This window comes from Solenopsis invicta, chromosome 2 (assembly GCF_016802725.1).
Source record: "Solenopsis invicta isolate M01_SB chromosome 2, UNIL_Sinv_3.0, whole genome shotgun sequence".
NCBI lineage: Eukaryota > Metazoa > Arthropoda > Insecta > Hymenoptera > Formicidae > Solenopsis > Solenopsis invicta.
In genome coordinates, this window is record NC_052665.1 from 20,278,659 (window position 1) to 20,303,016 (window position 24,358).

At 36.7% G+C, this 24,358-nt stretch overlaps 4 protein-coding genes and 1 long non-coding RNA gene across 7 annotated transcripts in view; 3 read left to right on the forward strand and 2 right to left on the reverse strand.

Annotated features, from left to right (window-relative positions):
• LOC105207374 (cordon-bleu protein-like 1) overlaps nt 1-24,358 on the reverse strand; it is a 245,652-nt gene that overhangs the window by 134,417 nt on the left and 86,877 nt on the right. The gene's annotated exons all lie outside the window — the stretch shown is intronic.
• On the reverse strand, nt 1,829-2,767 carry LOC105207523 (uncharacterized protein K02A2.6-like). Its single transcript, XM_011177082.2, has one exon. It carries the CDS (start codon nt 2,765-2,767, stop codon nt 1,829-1,831), a length of 939 nt encoding a protein of 312 aa, XP_011175384.2.
• LOC120356926 lies at nt 10,803-12,413 on the forward strand. The gene is made up of 2 exons (XM_039445831.1): nt 10,803-10,901; nt 11,121-12,413. The coding sequence occupies exons 1-2, from the start codon at nt 10,803-10,805 to the stop codon at nt 12,411-12,413; spliced, it is 1,392 nt and encodes a 463-aa protein (XP_039301765.1).
• On the forward strand, nt 16,365-17,631 carry LOC113004705. Its single transcript, XR_003269169.2, has 2 exons — nt 16,365-16,866; nt 17,196-17,631. It is a non-coding gene; the product is annotated as an uncharacterized LOC113004705 (long non-coding RNA).
• Nucleotides 20,121-21,839, forward strand: LOC113004055. The gene has a single exon (XM_026136090.2). It carries the CDS (start codon nt 20,327-20,329, stop codon nt 20,738-20,740), a length of 414 nt encoding a protein of 137 aa, XP_025991875.2. The 5' UTR covers nt 20,121-20,326; the 3' UTR covers nt 20,741-21,839.

A 24,358-nucleotide genomic window follows, 5' to 3' on the forward strand; every position in this document is an offset into this window, starting at 1 on the left:
GAAATGTATGCAAGGCCAAAAATCTATGAGCTGTGCTTCTTGGAATACCAAATTGTTTTTCAATATCTCATAGTGAAATATGTGGATTTAAATGCACCACAGCTAACACAAGAAGGATTCGAGAGTCATCACGCTCAGGGACATTAATACGACGTTGTTGTCTTCTTACATTAGGATGCTGTCTTTCACGTCGTTCGATATCGGCAATCACTCGATCATTAGGATGACATCTATCAGGAAAACGATTATGATACATTTGAGCTGCTGCACGATAATTGCGACGACATTTTCCAAGAACTAAGAGAATATCAACAATTTTGTTCCTTGTGTAGTCTGGCATTGCTGAAGCTAAGAAATGAACAAAGAATTTTTTCTAAGTTCAATTTTCACTGAATTCGTGCTGTTGGAAGGGAAAACCCAGGTTCAATTTGAAGAGATATTATGACTTCTATGGATTATCGTTCCACACTAAGGTAACAACATTAGTTATTTGAATGGTAACCTCTTATTTTGACAGCGAGAATGGGAAAACAAATTTTGCGTTCAAACATGTAATTAACTTCTACGATACAACACAATAAACAACTGGGCAACCTCCTTGTGGTACACCTTGAGTAATGCTATGCCGGCAGTACTGTAACTTTGCAATTGAGGTCGGAAAGCAAAACGCCACTATGATAGCCCTATTTCGCATGTTATAAGGTTTATCTAGGTATTTTTTTCAAGTCTGTAAAATTATGTGGGACTAAGAAACAAAGATTATTTATATTGCCCAATGTCCAAAATAATGAAAACTAGCCAAGTTTAATCAGTCATATCTCGAAAATTCTTAATTTTACATCTGCAGACCTCGCATCGCTTCGAGACATGCGTAGGGAGGGGAGGGGAGGTGGACCTCCCTTTGCGTGAAAGCCCCTCCCCCGCCTAAGTGTTTACTTTTCACGAAAAACAATATTGAAAATATAAAAAAAACTCATTTTAAAACAGTTTTTCTATTATAACGACTAAAGTATTGGAGTTAGATAAAATATGCATATGATCTATTTTTTGTAGAGCTTATCGCGAGCTTCATTTTTTATTTGACACATTTTTTTGTAAAATAAATATTTTCTGAAATAATTAAGAAAAACTGTTTTTTCTTTCTCTAACAAGGGGAGGATCACCCTGGGATTTCGATAATAATTTTTTTAATTATTCTGGAGACGAAAACAAAGTTTACGTCTCCCGGCGTTTGATCGAATAGGCCTTAGTTTCGAAATAATAAATTTGTGAAAATTGGCTATACCGCGCGCGCCATATAAGCCTTCCCGGTAACTGTTTTCCCAATCAGTGTAGTCGGCTTCGTGCGTTAGGTGCTTGCTTCACAATTGTAAGATCCGGATTCGCTCCCAGATGTGTGCAATATTTTTTTTTTTAATAAGTGTATTTACTTATCTTGTTAATATTAATATAGTATGCAAATTTCTAAAATAGAAAATTTAATTTAATATCATTTTCTAAACATTAATTTAAATTTAATTTGAAGGGAATTTGAATTCAAGTAATAATATTTGAAATAATAAATAGTAATAGCTAGTAATTGTTGGGTCCCGATAAATGGGCGGGGTGTCACGGGAGGTAAGGATGAGTCCGCGAGGATTCCGTATGACGATGTGCACACTCGATATCACACGAGAGAGTATATTCTAGCAAATCAGTATAGAGCGTAACTGAGCGCGTGTTAGCCACGGCGGCCATGTTACTCAAACTGCCTGGGCGCCCTCGTGGGGACGCCTTACAAGGTTGAGCCTATTGCTTGGCGGGCCCCAACATCTCCCCTCTTAAGAAGTTACCACTGAGTGTAAGACTTTGACTTGGGGTCCAGGATGAGTCTCTTCGGTTGGATCCTGCAACGGACGGGTCTAGTCGGGGTTATGCCCGATATAGCTTCTGTCAGGTCTTCTGGTGCTTCAGGGGCTTCTGGCGGAGCGACCGGATGGTCGGGATCCGTTGGAACATCGGGAGTGTTCCGGTCTACCTGTGTTTCGTAGAACATCCAATCATCCGAGACAGCAGGGCTCGGACTCGACAGGGGGCTACCTCCTTCCCAAATGTGATTGATGTGTCGTTCAATAGATTTTCCGTTGTTTAAACGAATTGTGTAGCGTGTTTTAGATAAGGCCGCGGTAATGTAGCCTTGTTCTCTTTTATTGTTGAGAGCTACCACAGTTCGATCTCCTGGTTTGAAAGTCCTTTCCTGTGCTCCATGATGTTGACTGAATTGTTCCTGTATTTCAAGTTGCTTGTGAGAGGGAACAGTCGGTGGAGGGGAGTAGGACTTAGTCGTATTAGGAAATAATTTGGAGAAGGGTGAGGAAATTCGTCTGCCAAAAAATAATTCTGCGGGAGATCTTCCATCTGGGGTTGCAGAGCATGGAGTGTATCTGTAGCTATACAGGAAGTCTTGAAGTTCCTGTCTCCAGCCGGTTGGATTCTTAGCAATCGCTCTTTTTACTGTGTCCACCATTCTCTCGGCCTGGCCGTTAGGGTTAACAGCGGTGAAAATATGTGAGATCTGCATGTCTTTGCAAAATTTTGAGAAGATCTCTGACGTGAACTGTGTTCCGTGATCGCTTACTAGGACTTCAGGGGGTCCATAACGCGAGAATACTTCGCGGCAAAGTTCGACGGTGCGAGTAGCAGAAATAGTTGGAGTGATGGCGACTTCGATAAATTTTGTATGCGTCCACAAAGATGAGTAGATATTGTCCATTGATAGGTCCAGCATAATCCAAATGTAAACGTTCTAGAGGTCTAGTAAGAGTTGGCCATGGATTGATTGGAACCTTGACAGGAAGCTTACGTGTTAACGCGCATGCATCGCATTGTTTTACAAGGCGTTCAATATCGTCGGAGAGTTTTGGCCGTACACGTATTCGCGTGCAAGTTGTTTCATCCTTCTGATATCAAGGTGGCCTTTGTGAAGAGACGAAAGGATATCTGGCTAAACTTTTTGGAATGACAACCCTGTCTCCAAGTAACAGAGTGTCCTCGACAATGGTTAAGCAGTCAAGTCGTTTTATATAATGGTCCACTGTAGAGGAGTTTTGTGTGGGAATCTTGTTATTCCGGATGGCCTCTATCACCGATTTGATCTGGATCTTCGTTTGTGGCAGCCTGCAGTTTTTGGCGAAGATTTGAGCCGAATTTATCGATAGAAGAATCTCTGATCTGCTTGATTTCATTTTCTGTCAGACAAATGCTGGCAACTTGAAGATCTTCAAGGTTATCGTGACGGAACTTTTCTATGAGACGAGAGAGTGTGTCTGCTTGACCGAAATCCTGAGTGCGGATGTATTCGATTTTAAAGTCGTATCCGAGCAACCTTATAGCCCAGCGTTTGAGGCGAGCCGCTGTAGTGGGTTTAAGACCTTTAGTATTTTCTGTCTGCAGAAATGTGATGAGCGGTTTATGGTCCGTTTGGAGAATGAATTTCCTTCCCCAGAGGAATTTATGGAACCGTTCGATTGCTGTGACTAGCGCTAGAGCTTCTTTTTCGAGTTGTGAATAGTTGCGTGTTGTGAATCGGTGAGGCTTTGAGACATGTGGTATACAGCACGTTCACGTCCATCTGAATCTCGTTGAAGGAGTACTCCACCTATCCCTGTTGAGCAAGCGTCGGGTGCAACAATAAGAGTTTTGGAGGGGTCAAAGTATTCCAGGAGAAGAGGACTGAGCAGTATCTCTCTGATACGTTGAAAGGCGATATCGTGTTGAGAGTCCCACGACCAAAATTGATTTTTACGAGTAAGATCCTGGAGTGGTTTCTTGACTCGATATAAATGAGGGATGAATTTTCCATAATGGTTTACCATTCCTAGAAAGGTTTGGACTTCAGCCACGCACGAAGGTTTTGGCATCTCAGTGATCGCGCGTGTGGCTTCTGGGTCAGCGGATATGCCTGATTCATTTATTATGATGCCAAGGTACTTAATTTCTTGTAGGGCAAAACGACATTTACTTGGTTTCAGTTTTCAGCCTCTTTCTTCTAGTCGTTGGAGGGTGGCGTTTATCATGTTCCTGTTGAGTGGAACTCATGATTATTACATCATCAATGTAAACATAGACGCCTTCCAAGCCGGCTAGGGTATGGTTTATGGCCTGTTGAAATATAGCTGATACCGTCTTGATGTCGAAGGGTAATCGCTTAAATCTGAATACTCCTTTTGGGGTGGTAATCGTTGTAATGTCACGATGGTCTTCGGCAACTTTTATTTGGAGAAAGGCATCGCTGAGATCTAAAACACTGAAATAGCTATTGCCATTTACTTTAGTGATAATATTATCTGTATTTGGCAAAGGATACGTATTGTCTCGGAGCGCGCGGTTGACGCCTGTAGAGTAATCAGCACACAATCTGATTCTGCCGTCCGGTTTTTTTACAATGACTACAGGAGTGCTCCAGTCTGACAGGTGGACTCGCTCGATGATGTCTTGAGACTCTAGACGTTGAAGTTCTTCTTCGAGAGGTGTCTCCATCGCGTACGGGATCTGTCGACATGGAGTTTGGACCGGGACAGCTTCCTCTGTTAGCACGAACTTTGCTCGAAAGCTGTTGCATTTACCAAGACCGGGAGAAAAGAGTGTAGGAAATTCTTTTATGATTTGATCACGAAATGCATTGTTCAAAGAGGAAGACTCGACGAGGGAGTCTGATTTATTGTGAGTGATAGCTGCGCACTGATTAGTATTTATGCCGGGTTCCCTGTATTTATTGAGAGGTACGGACCATAAATTAAGTTTGTCAATCGCGTTTAAACCGAATAAGTTAAGGTCGTTACGCGAGACGACATTTATTGTTACGTCACTTTTGCGGTTGACAGCGTGTATCTTACACGTGAATCTGCCGAGCGTGTTCAGAGGATTACCACCGGCGTGATCTATGGATTTGCCAGCCTCGAGAGTTGGTCTATTCAGGCGTATCCACGTGTCTTTGCCTATAGTTGTGACGTCAGATCCCGTATCAAACTGGGAATTTACGGTTTTACCGAAGATTTGCGTAGGGATATAGATGCGACAATGTTTATTTCTCAAAGTGATCGACTGGATTGTTAGATTAGTATTATTGTCACTGTGATCAGATTTATCGACCGAAGGTTGGTCGATTTTAGCTTGCGAGCGGCATACTTTTGCGATGTGATCTTTCTTTGAACATTTGAGGCATGACGCGTCGCGAAACGAACACTTTGAGTGAAAATGCGAGCCTCCACATCCGTTGCATTTTGATGGATCGGATGATTGGTTAGAAGCATCTTTCGGTTTGCCGGATTGCTTTTTTGATTCTAATTTCAAACCTTTCTTGTTTTTTTGTTTGGCGCGCATCGCATGTGTTAAAGACGTAGACACGTTAGTCGGGTTTTGGAGAATTTTCATGTTTGAGGTTACGTTCATGTGCGCCTCAAGTTCCGCGGCGACGTCTTTGAAAGTGACGTCTTGGTTTTTCTCGACGATGCGCAAAGCTAATTTCTTGAGGTCGTCGTTATCGCGGGAGTAACAGAGTGATTGTAAAAGAAGTAGGAGACTCTGAGACTGTCGTCTGTGAGCTTTGTGCGCTCGAACTCGGAAGCGAAACGATTTATGCGATCAATATGCTCAGAAATCGGTAATGATTTTTCATATCTGTGGTTTAAGATTTCAATACGGCGGCGTGTGAGCAATATCTTATCGCGGAAAAGATTTTTCAGCGTTGTGATAATATCTTCTAACTTCATTTTGGACGGGTCTATTAGTGCAACGTGGTCCACTAGCCTGTCGTATTCTGCTTGGCCTAATTTTTCTAAAAGAAGGCGAGTACGCATTTCTGCGGGGAGCACTTCCGTCTCGGTGACGAATGTGTACTCGTGACGTGGCAGCCATTTTGCGAATGGTCGGTGTTGGTGCTGGTATCGAAGGCGTATTTCTCGATGCGGGCACTGAGCTGGTTATATACATCGATCGGCGGAATTGTAGATCTTGGATTCTCACTTTGAGATTGCTCTTTCTGCAATTGAAGTTGCAGGAGACTGTTGATTGCAGCTGTAAGAGCCTCAAGTTGCGTTATCGACATGATTGCGGAATGTTTCCTCTATGCGTAGAGACACGTGGTGCGGACGAGACGAGTCGGTTCAAATAAGAAATCACAGCGCCAGTTGTTGGGTCCCGATAAATGGGCGGGTGTCACGGGAGGTAAGGATGAGTCCGCGAGGATTCCGTAATGACGACGTGCACACTCGATATCACACGAGAGAGTATATTCTAGCAAATCAGTACGGAGCGTAACTGAGCGCGTGTTAGCCACGGCGGCCATGTTACTCGAATTGCCTGGGCGCCCTCGTGGGGACGCCTTACAAGGTCGAGCCTATTGCTCGGCGGGCCCCAACAGTAATAATAATAATAATATATAAGTTATTTGAAATGGATAACATATAAAGGCAACGTATCTAAATTTTTAAATTGTTTAAATTTAATACTGGTATTCTTTTTCTACGATTAATTATTTTAAAAACTAGAATTTTAAAATACTGTTGATATTATTTCCAATTAAATTTTAAATTAAACAATTTAAAAATTTAGATACGTTGCCTTTATATGTTATCTATTTTAAATAACTTATATATTATTATTATTATTATTACCTATTTATTATTTTAAATATTATTACTTGAATTCAAATTAAATTTAAATTAATGTTTAGAAAGTGATATTAAATTAAATTTTTTATTTTAGAAATTTGCATACTATGTCAATATCATCAAGATAAATAAATACACTTATTAAAAAAAAAAAAATTACATACATCCGGGAGCGAACCCGGATCTTACGATTGTGAAGCCTAACGCACGGAGCCGACTGCAGTGGTTGGGAAAACAATTACCGGGAAGGCTCATATGGCGCGCCGCGGTATGGCCAATTTTTACAAATTTATTATTTCAAAACTAAGGCCTATTCGATCAAACGCCAGGAGACTTAAACTTTTTTTTTGTCTCCAGAGTAACTACAAAAATTGGGATCAAAATCCCAGGGTGACTCACCTAATTCTCCTCTTGTAAGTAGAAACTGTTAATTTTAGGAGGTTGCGCCCATTAACACTTTTAATCAGGACACCTGAAACTACAATTTTCCAAAATACGAGAAGATTTGACCGAAACCCAATATCCATAAGAGATGTGCGGGGTCTTTTCTACACGGAGAAAAAATTTTCGCTGCCATAGTTAATCACGTTTAGCTAAAGCTGTATTTGCTATTTATAACTATAAATTTATGAACTACAAAAAACACTTTGCTGTTGTTCCTAATGCATTAGTAAAGTAGCAAAACATGCATGCCTATCAGAATCACATTGTATAACAACATAAAAATAGTTATTAGAAGTAATCAATATGTCAGGGATGAGGCCCACTTACGTACAGACCCGATCGGACACTACCAATCACGTAATCTAATCTAACCCAACCAACGGAAACATTCTAGGCATCGACCGCTATGATTGGTGGTGTCCAATCGGGTCTGTGCGCAACTGGGACATTCGCTATGTCAGTGATACATAGATAATATTTAAAGTTTATTAACTTAAGAGCTAATTAATGTAATTAATGTAATTACCTTAAATACATTTTTAGCTACAAAGTATGTAGATAGCAATATTGAATAATAAATATTTTCTGTAGTTAAACTCGTGTATCAATTAAACTCTTTCAAAGAAATAATATAGGTATCACATTAGGTATCAAAAAAATAATATGGGTATTACAGATAATAGTATTACAGATAATAGTTATCCATATATTACAACTTTAAGTTAGTTACCCTACGCAGTTTTTAGCTACGACAGCTATTTTCTTTTTTCCGTGCAGAGAGAGAGAGAGAGAGAGAGAGTCATCTTTAAATTTATCCAATCCAATATCCCAGAAATGTATGCAATAGTAAACTACCCCTTACGGAAATGAACTATTGGAAAGGCAATAATCACTATTGACTTACAATAGTGATTATTCATTCTCTAATAGTGATTATGTAGCATCTAATGATTAGATTATTCGCAATAATCATTTCCTAATAGTTTTTGAATGAGTGATTATTGATTTTATAATGAGATTATTTGCAATAATCATTCCCCAATACTTCTTTTATAGAATGATTATTGATTTCATAATCAGGTTATTTGGAATAATCACCAGCACACTACTTTTAATAGTTAATATATAAATAATTATTAATCGACTATTCACAATAAACCCAATAAAAACTGAATTGTTTTATACGTTTATTAAACGCAAGTTTGGTATAAAACAGGTATAGGTATGTGGTAGATATGTATATAGGTAAAATGGTTTTTATATGTTAGTGCAATATATGTTTATAATAATCGTTCTTATTACGTATATATAATACGGAACGTATTTTATACATTAAAAAATGGTTTATAAAATGCCAGAAATGTATTTACCCTTACGAAAATGGACTATTGTAACTATTAGTAAAGCTATCAATAAAACTATTGGATTATTTGTCATAGTTTTTTCGCGGATTATTGGGACGAACTATTACACAGAACTATTGAAAAATTATTTGAGCCCAATAGTCACTACAATTTATATAGTTATATAAAATATGTATTAATAAATCAATAAATTAAACAAATAAGTAATAAATTATAGTTTCCAAAACAATATTTTTTCTTTTTCGTTCAAAATGATTAAATAAAGATTAAATCTGAATTAAACATTTATGTACAAAATTTAATAACAATACAAATTGTTATTTTTACATGTAAAAATAAAAAGTTTTATGTGGAACGGCAAACTACATACACATCACATTTGAAAAAAAAAAACGAGAGCGAAATTCGTCTCGAGGTTACAACTAGTTCCCAAAAGTTTCACTGAAGTGCGGTTTAGAATGATGATCATGGTGGCGCCTAAATATAATGCCTGTGGCCACCTCGACTCACAAAAAAATTCTTCGCGGCATGGCCACCTAGTGGAAGCCGCGCAAGCTGCGAAGGCACGAAGACTGGCGTCGCAAAAAAGCTTTGAGACCATAGACATAGTACAAAGTCTATGTTTGAGACTCAAAACCAAAGCAAATCGCTCGATTTTTGAAAGCACCGTAATATGTTTTTACGTGTAAAATAACTATTAATAATTGAATGTCTTAGATTTTAAGAGTATTCGGTATTTCTGAAATGATTTATAAATGTTTTTCATTTCATAAATAAGATACGTTTTCAATAAACCTTTAATTAGCTATACCAAATGTGTATGAAATATGTTTATTATTCGTTTAAATATTGTTGCAATAAAAACGTATAAATATAATTTACATTTAAACTTTTATTAACATATTTAAAAAGTATATCGTACCTGGATATTAAATCCTATTTTTGATATGTTATTTAAAGGGACAACTTTTATAAATCATAAACATATTTAAGAAACGTTTAATTAGTATTTTATAGTATTTTTATACGTGTTATAAACGTAAATACATTTCTGGCATTTTATAAACCATTTTTCAACGTATAAAATGCGTTCCGTATTATATATACGTAATAAGAACGATTATTATAAACGTATATTGCACTAACGTATAAAAACCGTTTTACGTATATACATATCTGCCACATACCTATATCTGTTTTATACCATACTTGCGTTTAATAAACATATAAAACAATCCAGTTCTGTTCAGAGCAAATTTGGAATTCTATCTAATTCAGCATGCAGTATTATTTAGAATATATTGACTCGGAGCATTCCTGCCTGCCGCGTTGCTTTACGAAAACATCACGCGCAAATACGCTCATGTTTGTGTGATCTGCTTCGAATGAAGCCAATCAGCAAGTTCCGCGCGCCGCTGCCGGCCGCCAAAATCGCTGATCCTCGCTGCTCGTATTCCGGAGCGCGGCAATCTATCGCTATTCGGCGGGCAGACAATCGCTTGATTTCGATAAGTGGGAAAGTGCCTCTATTCATCGCATCTCATTACGCTTTTATACACTCGCAAACGTATTTAATAAATACAGTGCTTTTGTTCTCTCTCGCAATTCTGTGTTTTCTTTTGCTTATCTCTAATTTGCTAAAACTATCTCAGACTTCTCTTAACATTTTCTGGTCCTTCGAGCCGGATTCGCGAGTGAGATCAATCGCGTATTCGTGCGCGGCCGTATCAGTGACTCTTATTTCGCCGCTTCTCGGACACTCGCAAGTTCGCGCCAATCTTCTGACTCTCAAACTCGATGGGAATTTCTCTCATCTCGTGTGACCGACCAATTTCGGACTGTGTGACCTCCGTGAATTGTGACTCCGCGTGCTTGCCGACTGTTTGATTCCGCTCTACGCAATCGTCATGGCCGAGTTCAACTCCACCGTCCTGCACGATATTTTCTACCAAATCAATCGCACGGTGGAGAACCTCAAAAAACGGGGAAGGACAATCTGACTCGGCAGCACCTAGACGCCACGCTCGAGCTTCTCGATTCGAAATAGAAGAAGTTCGCTGATGCTCATTCTGTTCTTCTCGGTAAGCGAACGAAAGAGCTCGAGTCGCACAAGTATTATCAAGACGACTTCTATAATCAGTGCGAGACCGCCTACATCGACGTCAAAGCGGAAGTGCTTCGGATGCGCGATCGCGCGGCTTCGCCATGTGCGTTAAATACTTCTCTCGGTAGTGACACTTCTCGCCCTGTCTCTAGCACCGCGCGATCTCTCCCAAAGATCACGCTTCCGAAATTCTCGGGCGGTTACCAGTCGTGGACGTCATTTCGCGATCTCTTTCAATCCATGGTCGGCTCCAACGACGACATCCCTGCGGTGGAAAAATTCCATCACCTCAAGAGCAGCCTCACCGGGGATGCCGCTCGGCATATCGCAAACGTTCCGGTTACTGTCGATAATTTTGGTCCAGCGTAGGATGCTCTCGTAGCTCGGTACGAGAACAAACGTGCTATCGTTAGCGCTCATTTGAACAAGTTTTTCGCTATCGCTCCAATCGCGCGCAAATCGGTCAGCCATTTGAAAGGCTTAATACCGGCCTTAGTATCGACCGTTAAAGAGGCTCTCGGTGGGCTCGGGGCTCTCGGCGCGCCTATCGATTCGTAGGCTTTCATCTTGGTTCACTTTATTATTCGTCGTCTCGATCCCGAGACGCGCGAAGCGTGGAAGCTGCGTCAGGGTATAGCCACGGATCCGGCAACGTTCCGCGAGCTCGACGACTTTCTAGATGGGCGCATTTGCGCTCTAGAGGTGATCGCTCCCGGGAATTCTAGCAAGACTGTCAAAGCCGCAAAAACGCTCGCAACAAAGCCCGCCTCGCGCGTTAACGCCACCAACTCTTTCTGTGACGGTTCTCACTTCATCGACTCCTGTAACGAATTCGCTGCCAAACCGACGGAGGATCGACGCGAGTTCGTTGTATCAAAACGCTTGTGCGCAAACTGCCTCGGCAATCACCGGTTAACCGAATGCAAGTCCGCTAAGCGATGTCGGCTCTGCGGTGGGCATCATCATACTCTCATTCATCGCGCGTCCGCGACCTCGAGTGTCGCAATGCAGCCTGGTCAAGGTGCCGCGAGCAAGGCCTCATCCTCCGCTGTGGCACTTGCTGTCGCCACGGGCTCGGGCGCTATCTCGCTTTACGTGTCCGGTTGTCGCCTGGATGCGCCCGCGATGACGTTGCTGTCCACCGTTCGCGTCCGCGTCTTGAACCGCTCCGGACAGGCGATTGAAGCGCGCGCTCTTCTTGATTTCGGCGCAGAGCTCAGTCTTGTCCGTGAATTGTTCGCGCAACTTCTACGGTGTCCTCGTCATCACCCGAGTATTCCTTTACTCGGAGTCGGATCGTTACCATCGTACACCACGCGTGGTGCACTCACTCTACGATTGCAGTCCTGCGTCGATCCCACGTTTGAGTTCGACGCTGCTGCTTACGTTGTGCCTCGCGTGATGAGCCGGGCGCCAGGAGAGGAGGTGAACCCGACTGCATGGAGCCAACTGTGTAATCTGCCTCTGGCCGATCCAACCTGGTATAAGCCTGGACCGGTGGACCTGATCCTTGGCTCGGACGTCCTTAGTCATCTATTCGGCGAAACCTTCCGTCGTGGTACTCTGCGACAACCCGTCGCGCAGTATTCCAAGCTCGGCTGGGTAATATACGGCCCGTCTGGCGTAGTACCAAACCTGTCTACGCCCACTGCATTGCCGTCGCATGGCATTAGCAATTGCCCAGACCATGAGCTCGAAACTCTACTTCGCCAATTCTGGATGCAGGAGGAAGTCGCACTCGCATCACAATCCGCATTCACAGAGGATGAAGCTCAATGTGAAGCGCATTTTCGTGACACTTACCCCGTGGCGCTCTCCATCAGGCCGATACATTGTCCGCCTACCGTTTAAAACCTCTGTCTCATTTTTCGGTAGAGCTTCGCGTCCAATCAAGAACTTGCGCAACTCTACGCCGACTTTCTCCAGGAGTACGAGACTCTCGGCCATATAGTTAAGGGGATGCTAAAGTGAACGGCAAACTCAATCGAGGTCGGTCTAGACTCTAATGGTCCTGCGACATCTGCGGCCCTCCGTGAAACTAAATGCGACATCTGCGGATCTCTAAGAACTAAAAATAATAAATATCGACAATACCAACATTTTTATCGACATTTATCATGTAAGCGTCGTTTTTCTTTTATTTTCACATGAGCTCTGTTAGACAGATACTCTATTTCTTTTTATTACATAACAAAAAGAGAAGAGAAGAAGTACAATAAAGTACAGCGTTTTATAAAAATTATATGCATATAATAAACACTTATAGTATTGTGTCATAATTAGCTAGTTCAAACGCCTCCGATATTTGGTTATAACTATCTACAACACAATGTACAGCTGTAGCATTTTGTTATAACAAGCCAATACACGATAAATGCCCTTGGCAAAAAATTAGAAGGTCAGCACACAATAAATGCATCTGATATTTGGTTATAACTATCCACAGCACAATTTTCAGCTGTAGCATTTTGTTATAACAAGCCAGTACACGATAATGACCCTGGCAAAAAATTAAAAAACCCACAATAAATGCTTTTGACATTTTACAACTGTGGCATTTTGTTATAAGTAGTTAGTTCACAAAACGCCTTTGGTAGTAATTACAAATGTAATTATAATTAGAATGGTTTACCGGTCTATGGCGAAAGAAACCTTTTGATATCCCCTTAATTTGTATTTACATAACGTAGTTCGTCTTCGCAGACGATACGGCGGCTTCCCGTTGTCCTCCGCTACCGCTACCGTTGTCGTAGTCGTTCACTAGCTATTATCACCAGCACCAGCAACGACGGCGACGGCGACGGCGACGGCGACGGCGATGGCGACGGCGACGGCGACGGCGGCGGCGGCGACGCTGCCGCTACCGTTGTCGTGGTCGCCCACTATTGTGGTACGAACTGACTATTGCCTCTACATTATAACCTCAAACTATTGCGCGGGAACGATACGGTGAATGCGAGTGACCACGAGTGACAACGCGTCACGATGGAGACGAAAGAAACAAGAAAGACAGGAAAAAGACAGAGAGAGGGGGAGGAAGGGGGAAGGGGGGGAGAGGGAGGGGGGAGGCGATGCGCAGGAGTACGCACGGAACAAATTATCTTGATCCACAAGCCGTACCATGCAACGATAACAACTGTATTTTCTGAACGTCTATTTAACTGCGGGTTACCCACGAAGACTCGGACGTACGTGTAAAAAGAACTCTAATCGCAACAAACGGCATGAAGCACACCGCAAAGATGCCATACTATAATACTAAAGTAGCAGTACACGCTCGCGCTTTGCGGTAGTAGGATTGTAATTTTCATATAAACTGTAGTACAATTCAGACATTCTTGAGAAAATAGTAAAATACTTTTAGCACCTGTAGTACCGTTACGAAAGAAGACGTGTCATTAGTTAGGCATGTAGCGCTATAGTAAAATGCGTGGCTTATATGCTGAAAGTTTCTAGATTCGATCTCTCAAGACAATTTTTTTTTGTAAATCTAATATTGAAAAAAATAAAGAAATTAAAAAATGCTATTCTATTATTAATTAAATTGAAATTGGACACAAAACATATATAAAAATTGTAACATTTATTTTGACGTTCAAACACTCATTGTTAATTTTCATGGCAAATACATTTTTCGTGTTTTTGAAAAATTTTAATTCGATTGATAATAGAAAAGCATTTTTTAATTTCCTAATATTTTTTTTTAATGACAAACTTAGTGTTAAATAATTAAAAATAGTTTAAAAAATATACATAACAATTTAAAAAAATCCTACTAACTTTTATATAATTCTACATACATAATAAATAATTGTATTTACGGATGTATCAAAAATAACTTTTTTTACAATTATTTATATATATATATATATATATATATATTTATATATATATATATATATATATATATTTATATATATATATATATATATATATATATATATATATATATATATCAATTTGTGAGGAATGTGACAAATGAAATCACAGATATTGTAAAAATTGTAAAAAAAAATTCTTTATACATACGTACATATAATTATTTATAATGTACGTAGAATTATATAAAAGTTAGTGGGATTTTTTAAAATTGTTACATGTATATTTTAAACTATTTTTAATTATTTAACACTAAGTAAGTCATTTTGAAAAAATATTAGAAAATTTAAAAATGCTCTTCTATTATCAATTGAATTAAAATTTAAAGAGCACGAAATATGTATTTGCCATGAAAATTTACAATGAGTGTTTGAACGTCAAAAGAAGTGTTACAATTTTTACATATCTTCTGTGTCCAATTTCAATTTAATTAATAAAAAAAGAGCATTTTTTAATTTCTTTATTTTTTTCAATACTAAACTTACAAAAAAAAAAAAATTGTCCTGAGAGATAGAACTTGAAACTTTCAGTATACTACCTACGTATTTTATCACAGAGCTACATGGCCAACTTGATAAACCTTCTCCCATAACGGTACTATACGTGCTAAAAGTATTTTATCATTTTCTCAAAAATGCCTGAATTCTACTATAGTAATGTATGAATAAAAATTACAATCCTATTACATTTTATGAAATCGGTGACCAGGGACTACTGAGTTCCTCTCGTTAGCGCAATTTTGCAAAATTTTCGTCGCATGGCCAACGCGCTATGTGGCAACGTCGCGATAACTTCGCTGGAGCGCGCGCGCGTTGCAACTCTGATCCGCGACACGAAAATTTGAAATCGTTTCGCTAAGCTGTGCAGTGTTGCCGGCTTGTGCAGTGTTGCCGGCTTGTAATGAGAGAAATCAAGAACGCTCGAGACAGAAGAGGATAGGTCAAGAAGAATAGACTGCTTGAGAAAAAAAAAGACAGTAAAGCTCCCCACGCATCTTTCTTACTTGACGCTGGGTCGAGAGAGAAAGCATAATGTGACGTAGACTTATGGACAACTGCGGTGTCCTCGCCGTTACGGATGTCGATCGAGTACACATGTATTGTTCGACGATAGTTAGCGTGCACGGAGCGCCGTTCTAAGCGCTTTGTTACATCCTATTAGGGTTTTTCTACTAAAAAATATTCTCGTTTTTGTTGGCGATGGGACAAAAATTTTGCAATATTGCGGGAACTCGGCGATCCCTGATCAATGATTTCATGATTATGTAGTATTCATTCATAAATTTACTACATACAGCAAAACCATAGAACCGGCTATTTAGGCATTCTTGAAAAAATAATAAAATATTTCTAGCACCTATAGTAACATTACGAAGAATTACTAGTTAGCTGCATAGCATGCGTGGAAAAACGTTGACTATTATGCTCGAGTTTCCAGATTCGATCCTGAGAATGAGAATAATTCTTTTTCGTAAATTTTGTATTAAAAAAAATCAAGAAATTCAAAACTGCTCTTCTATTATTAATTAAATTAAAATTGAACACAAAAGATATATAACAATTTTAACACTTAATTTGACGTTTTTAAAACAATCATTGTAAAATTTTATGACAAAAATATTTTCTATGTTCATGAAAATGAACATTGAAATTTTAATTTAATAATAGAAGAGAATTTTTGAATTTCTTAATTTTTTAAAAAATAATTTTGTATTAAATAATTAAAAACGATTTAAAAATTTTATATGTATAATGAACGAGACTGGAATAGACAGCATCTCAAGAAATTTTATTGGCTTACGTAACCCAGTAAACATTTCGCAGCATTAATGTTTTCAAGACATCTAAAAGAAATCTTAAAGACATCTCGAAAAAGATAGCTTGAAAAGACATCTTCAAGACATCTAAAAGATGTCTTAAACAAAACATCTTGAAGACGTCTTTAATTGATGTCTAAAAGATATCTTCAAGATATCTCATAAAAGATATCTTTCATACATCTCTAAAAGATGTCTTAAAGATATCTTTATGACATCTCGTAAAAGACATGTTCTACTTGCGCACGCGCACGGTAACGGCCAATCAGACTTAGACACATTTTACTTCATCGCAACGTCCGCAGTGGCTTCTCCCGCATCGTAATGCTCTCTGTCCTTATTTCTATGTCCATGGCGAGAGCTATAACCTATAACACGTTGTTCCGTAGCCGTCGTTGAATCTGGGATACTGTAAAGTCCGTTTGGGGAATCAAACGTGTGTGGACGCATTCGTTTATCCGTTAGCGGAATTATTTTTGGTCTCTGCAACCCGCGTGTGAGAGACAAGTACCAAATTAACTAATTGAACTGTGCCTGCTGTGCTAATATAATTAAGTTCAAAAGCAACTTAACCTCATCAAAGATCAGTAAATTGGTTTATCATGAAATGTAATAATGCTTAAGCTCATTACAAAATGTTTAGTTAATATCGATAAAAATAAAACTAATATTAACGAATCTAATTTCTGATTGAGGAACATAAAATTTCATTGCAATGGATTTTGTTGTTATGCTTTCATTCGTATTCCTATTACAGTTTGACATTTTGCAAAGATCAAACTTCAAATAAAACAAATATGTGGTTTTGGTGTGATACTCTAAAACTTCTTCTATATATTTATAAACCTTTCAAAAATTTATATTTTTATGTACTCGTATACAATGAATGCAATTTTCTATTTTTATTGATTTCATATTAATACTTAATTTTTTTATAGGTGTAGTTAATACCAAAAATAATGGAGATAAGATTAATAGTATCGCAGAGATTAGGAAACATATTACAAGATGGTTTCAACATGCTGGTGACAAGATGCAGTATTACTAAAAAAAAAAAACAAGTCAATAACTATAACGTATGACTAATATTTTTATATACAGATTTTTATTTTTTTTTTGTTTATTGTAAAGTGTTATTGATATGTGACAAGATGCGGTATTATTCAAAAAAAGCACAATAACTGTGACATATGACTAATATTTTTATATAATATTTTTATATATTTTTATACATGTGTATTTTTTTTGTTTATTGTGCAATGTTACTGTGATGTATATATTCTACATTAGTACAATAGGTATTTATTTTAAAAAAATCACAATAATTCTGACTAAGTAATATTTTAATATAGTCATTTTTATTTTTAGTTTATATATTATGCAATATTAATTTTATACACTATGTTTATATGTGAAAGTTTAATATGTATTTAAAAAAACCGAATCAATTATTCTAAGTAATTTTAAATAACACTTTGATATGATGTATCAATTTGATGCAAATTTCTTATGCAAATTAACCCTTAAACACGTAAGTGGGTCTGAGAGACCCAATATGAAGTTTTGAACGCTTGCTATGTGAAGACAAAATGAGATAGGAGGTTTGGATCAAGACGTAAAAAAAGTTTGAAATCTTATCTTTTGATTGATATGGTTGATCAACTTTTTTGGACAACTTGAATTCGAACGGCACGGCAGCAAAGTTTTGTTAGGGTCAATGCGACCCATATAGGGTGTAAGTAAAACTTTTTTTGTGAGTATTTTACATAAAAAAACTGGACAAAATACGTTCAAACAGGTCAGTTTGCAGATGTTACTTGCATATACTCTGTCTAAAGTTGGAATACTATAAAATGCTGTAGAAAAAGGAGTTTTTTTCGAAATATATCATGAGACACATCAATTTTTAGTTTTAGACACGATTTAATCAAAAATACCTCATACTCGCCTTGTTACATAAGTACATTTTTTAATAGAAATGATAATAATATAATTTTTTTTGAAAGTATAAATCTTTAGCTTTAAAACGCCGTATTGTAAAGTTCTTCAAAGTTTTTTGTTGCAAAGATATGATTTTTTTTTAAAGTGAATTTTTAGATGCCCAAAAATACCTCATATTCTCCATGTTACATAATTATATTTTTTAAAAGAAATGACTTTACCAAATTTTTTTTTGAAAGTGTGACTCTTTAGCTTTAAAACGCCGTATTTGAAAGTCCTTAAACGTTTTTTGGTGCAAAGATGTGATTTTTTGAAGTGAAAGTAGATTTTTGACTAACTTCTTATTTTTGCTTAATGGTTTTTCTTTTATAATCACAATAAATTATCTTTTGGCAATGCCGATTATGCAGTCACACTCCTGAGATTTTGTTTAAAAAAAACAATCGTAGAAAAATATTGATTGTAATCAAAGTTATAACTTCTCAAAGTTGAAAAAGTCTCCCAGATCCAAAAATGTGTTTCCGTATTTTACAGGATCGGTGTGTTTAAGGGTTAAATATTGGCGTTACGAAAAAAATATTAATGTCATTAATTACTATAGGAAAAAAACTATAATAAGTAATTACTTACTACTAAAATAATTACGTACATCTATATAAGTGATTATTATGATGTAACAATTTTGTCGTCTAACCAACAGGTTCTTTGCGTCCGAAACATGTCTTATATTTGATGTATGCTTAGTTTTAGATTCTAAACTGGTAAAATTTAAATAAGCCGGTAGACCATAATTACAGTCGAATGTAAGGAGAATAACCGACTGTAATGGTTGATTAATTTCTTAAGGCTTAAGGCTTACTACATTATCAAGGCTGGACAAAAAGTATTTCAAATACAAAACGTAAAATATTAGCAAACTTAATATTTAAATTATAAAATACAAAATACTGGAAATCTTTCGATTTGAAATACAAAGTACAACTTATATTTCGTATTTTTAATTAATATTGTCAGTAGTTTGTATTGTATAATTTAAATAATAATATAAGTATACTAATATTTTATACTTTGTATTTGAAATACATTAAATTTACTCAGCCGTACAAAATATCTTCAAGGCGTCTTTTAAAGATATCTTAAAGAGATCTAAAAAATATCTTGAAGACATCTTTAAAATATCATAAAGATGTCTTAAAGATGTCTTAAAGATATCTTCAAGATGTCTTTAAGATATCGTAAAGATGTCTTAAAGATATTTTCAAGATGTCTTTCAGATATCTCAAGATATCGAAAAGATGTCTAAAACTGTAGCGTAAGACTTTTAAAAGACTTCTAAAAAATGTCTTTACGACAATTATTAAGATATCTTGCAAGACATCTTTAAAAAGTCTTTAAGATGTCTTTTTGTCTATATGGGAATCCACTAAAAATTTCAAAAAAGCATTACAAAAATAATATTAAAAAATGCAGCAAGGTACCTTTTTTCTCTTAAGAGGATGCTAAAGTACCACGAATTACCGACATTTACAGTGCATTAAATATCTTTGGATTGGCTTTACAGAATCACAAAAATTTTTTTTAGAATTGAAATACGCGTAAAAAGAAAGGGTGCTCAGGTCAATTTTATAAGAAAATCGAACAAAAATTTAATAAATCATTAAAAATTCACTCGTATAGCCGTCACCTGAGGTTAACTTTACCTTAATACAGAAGTTGTGTAGCTCGTGCGTACAAAATGATAGTAGAGCACCCTTCAGAAAACATGCACGAATAACACTGACCTTGCAAAATTACGATTGAACGCCTAACAAAAAAGATACGCTAATGTGCTTTTACCACGCGCATATTTCGCTCAGCGAAGCTGAACTGTCATAAACAGAGCAATATGGAGCCCAACAGTAGTTGATAGGACTTTTCGCAGATGGCGAAATAATCAAAAAACAAAGACAGATCTATGCAATGGACAAAGAGCAATAGCCTGGTCTTGCTCGAAAAATAATCTACAGTGATCTGTAGGACCGACGTCGAGGAAGTTCTTCTGTTACTTTAGCATTCTCTTAATCGTGGCCGAACATACATTTTTGATGAGGCGCGCCTAGATCGTCCGATTGAGGTAATTACGGAGGATATGGTCAATAATATCCATGATATCGTGTTAGCAGACCGCCAGGTAAAGATCAGAAAAATTGCCAACATTGTAAAGATCTCAACTGAACGCATACAAAATGTCCTACGCGAAACATTGCATGAGAAAGCTATCGGCGAGATAGGTGCCGCGTTTACAGTGAAACAAAAACGGAATCGCATGACAACTTCAAAGCACTGTTTGGACATGTTTAAGCACAATCCAAAAGAGTTTCTACGGCATTTCGTCACTGTTTATGAAACATGGATCCACCATTACACACCAGAAACGAAAGAACAGTCTAAACAGTGGACTAAATCCGGCGAATCTGTTCCAAAGAAGGCAAAAACGATTCCATCGGCCGGAAAGATTATAGCCACCATTTTTTGGAATTCACGAGGCACCGATTATTTGTAGAAAGGAAGGACAATCACGGGACAGTATTATGCTTATTGGACCGATTCGCCGCTGAATTGAAGAAAAAACGGCTTCATTTAGCGAAAAAGTGCTTTTTCACCATGATAACGCATCAGCTCATTCGTCCACAATCGCCATAGCAAAACTGGTTGAATTACGCTAAGAATTGTTGTCTCATCCATCCTATTGTTTGTTTTCTGTTCCTGAACTCCCTGAATTAGTGTGCACTTAAAGTGAAATAGATATATATTTGAAAGTTAGTGAAAATAAGAAGGAACGTTCCAGTGCAGTCTAGTGCAGGAATAGAAAACAAGCCTCTATTCTCTAGATTTGGCCCCCTGCGATTTTTATTTATTTCCAAATATGGCTTGACGAAAAGCGCTTTGCATCAAATGAGGAAGTCATCGCCAAAATAGAAGTTTATTTTAAGGAGTTCGACTAATCATATTTAAACGGTATAAAAATGTTGAAATATCGTTGGGCTAAATGTATCAAGCTGAAAGGAGATTATGTAGAAAAATAAGTAAAAAATTCTTTTTTAAGTGTTTTCTTCTCTAACATGGATATTTATCAAACAGCCCTCATATGTACTTACGGTATGTACTTAATTCTAATCGGAATCAACAATGTGACCAACAGTAAGGCTTTAATGGCTTTTGGTAATACTGTTGATCGTTCTTACTCTATAATTTCTTCATAATATTTGTATCTCTGTGTAAAATACATTCTAAATACGTACAATGTATTTCATACAGAGGTATTATATATCACCCAAAAGTACAAATATCATGAAAAAATTATCAAAAGCTATTTAAGTCTTACTGTTGGTCACACTGTTGATTCCGATTAAAATTAATCGGAGTTGGTTGAAGTGGCTTGCTAAATCAATACAAAAAGATTTTATGAAAATTTATCCGTAAGTATGTGTATAATAGTGAAGTAACAGTATGTAACGATGTATTAATATTTTGTAAACCGTACGTGTGTATTGTACGTATGTATTGTAAATTGTATGTATGTAAATCGTTATTCAGTCGGTAAAATTCACGACTTTAAGATTCTCTTAATTGAGGCAAGTTAAATGAAAATGGAAAAAAAACTTTTATTCTATTTTCCTTCATTTCCTTCAACCAGATAAAATTATTAAATTTCTGTTTGATAAGTTTGGCATGTGAAAGGTATGAAATTGATATTATAATATTTTTCTTTTTTTCTTGTATTCACATATGTTTTATGTAAATTTTTTCGATCAAATACAAAATATTCCGAGATGTGGATCGACAAATAGACAGGCAGATAAATGAAATAAATAGAACAATGTCACGACCTGACCTCTCTGAGAATAGATGAAAGTGAAGAATAAAGCCTGCCGCAGACGATACGTTTTTTCTTACTGGATTTCTAACTGGATTTTCTTACTTGCTACCGTACGGGCAATGGTACTGGCAGTGCTACTGGCTTCACACGGTGTGAGTTTTCGTACGAGCTGAGCAACTGAAATTTGTTTCATAGAAGCGGCACGCTTAAATATGGATGAGATAGATGAGATGAATGAAATTATTGCAACAGTTGTACATTGTCGTAAAATTGCTATTGCATTATTTTTAATTATTGAAAAATTGCGACAACAAAATAAATATCGCCGACTTTTATGGAGTCGACAGTCAATACATTCTTTAATGCCTTACTTTTACTGTGCTTATTATGGTAATTTGGTGTGTTTATCGCATATAAACATGGTTCCTATTAGTAGGCCTCTATTAAACATAAAATACTTTTTTTGGACTATTTTGAAGTCTTTTCATTTTTGCACGACGTCATGTTTGCGAAGTGAATTCACGTTTGAACTTTGACAACACTTCGACAGTATAACCTGGTATAACCCAGTATAACCTATACAGACTGCGTCCTGATTGGCTTTCACAATAAACCAGTACAGAATCACGTAAGAAAAATAGGACATGATCTATTACGAAAATCCAGTACGCGAGCCAGTAGCGTAGCCCGTAAGCTACCCATTTCCAGTACGGGAGCACGTAAGACTGCCAGTATAGGAGCACGTAAGCAATCCCGTAAGAAAAAACGTATCGTCTGCGGCAGACTTTAGAAAGAAAATTCGAAGAAAGAGTTTGTCTTTCCCGCAAAAGAGACAAGCAATGCTCAAAATGAGCGCCTTTTATTGTATCCATAGTAACGAAAGTAACTTTCGCATCTTTGTTGACCTATGAGATTTCCAACCATATCATGTATCTATTTCTATTAAATTAGAACTTTCATGTTATAATTTTTTCACATCATTGTCAAACAAGTTCAATTGTCCTGCAAAGTTCAATGTGTCTGTGAAGTTGGCATGATGTTTTCAATGCTGTTTACTCACTCGTTATTTTATTCCTTATTTTGTTGTTCAAATGTTTAGCAGAAATGTAAATACATAAAGAAGGTCGTTGCAAGGTATTTGAAAATAATGACAGTAATTTCAAGAATATTTTATAATAATAATGAAATTGTTTTTTCAATTCTTAATTTTTTAATAATTAATAAATAAGGAATCTTTAAAAATGTTTAATCTTTATTATAATAATATAAATACATTTAAAATAATTCAAATTTTATTTAACAGATTTTTTGTTTTTTATAATTCCGGCAATATTGTGCTTAAAAAGAAACAAGATTTTTCTCAAAAAAGTAGTTTCATCTCTTAATGTGCGAGAAAACGTTTATAAAAAAAAAACAGTCTTAATCGTATTTAACATATCCAAATTTGTGTTCCTTTATAAAATAAATTAATGACAAATATTTTTGGTATCAAAATATTCTATTAATTTGTTCGGAAAGTTTATTTTAAATTTTGTGTGTTTCACATTGCCATCGTAACCAGAAATTAACCGTGCAAAATTTTAAAAAATCAGTGACTTAATTTTGTTCTGTTTTTATTGTTAATATTTGCCAAATTTTAAAATTAACTTTGTTATTACGTGTAAGTTGGATTTGTACTTTTAAAGTAAAATTTAGCTTGTTAACGATCATTTTGCTGTCAAAAACCAAGATTGATTGTGTCTCGCTCAACAATTTTTGACAAATTCCAACTGAAAAATTCTAGCGGAAGACATTTTTTGACTTTTTCAACTAATAATTTTGCACCGTAAGAAATTCAGCAGCAAATGCTATTGAGAGTTAAAAGAGCGGAGTATATTGTTGGATATTTTTTGTCGTTAGATCCATTACAAACTCCAATGTTAAAAGTACACTTGACAAAGAAAAGAGAAACGAATTGAAAAAAGCGAAGGATACATAAATGAACTCGACATCTTTCTCTTTATCGTTTTCTTGTTGGCACATCAAGCTCGAGAAAGCGTATCGGTGATATCGACAAGATTTTTCTCTCATCGTACGGACGATTAATGTCAATTCATGCAGATCCGGCAATAACAGACGTTTTTTTCATGTTGTACAGCCTGTCATATAAACAGGCTTCAATATAGTGTTTAAACAATAGCGTGAACCATAATAACTTCTATCATGTATTAACGACTCAATGCATTATTTTAAACAAGTAATTATATAAATTTATTTATTATGAAATTGATCAAATAGTTTATGCTTTTAATGCTTTTTTAA

Excerpts from the sequence above, each read along its gene's own strand:
- LOC105207523 (XM_011177082.2), bottom strand. The coding sequence starts at position 2,767 with ATGCTGGACCTATCAATGGACAATATCTACTCATCTTTGTGGACGCAT.
- LOC120356926 (XM_039445831.1), top strand. The coding sequence starts at position 10,803 with ATGGTCGGCTCCAACGACGACATCCCTGCGGTGGAAAAATTCCATCAC. Across the intron at positions 10,902-11,120 it reads GGCATATCGCAAACGTTCCG|GCTTTCATCTTGGTTCACTT; the intron begins GTTACTGTCGAT and ends ATCGATTCGTAG.
- LOC113004055 (XM_026136090.2), top strand. The coding sequence starts at position 20,327 with ATGGTCAATAATATCCATGATATCGTGTTAGCAGACCGCCAGGTAAAG.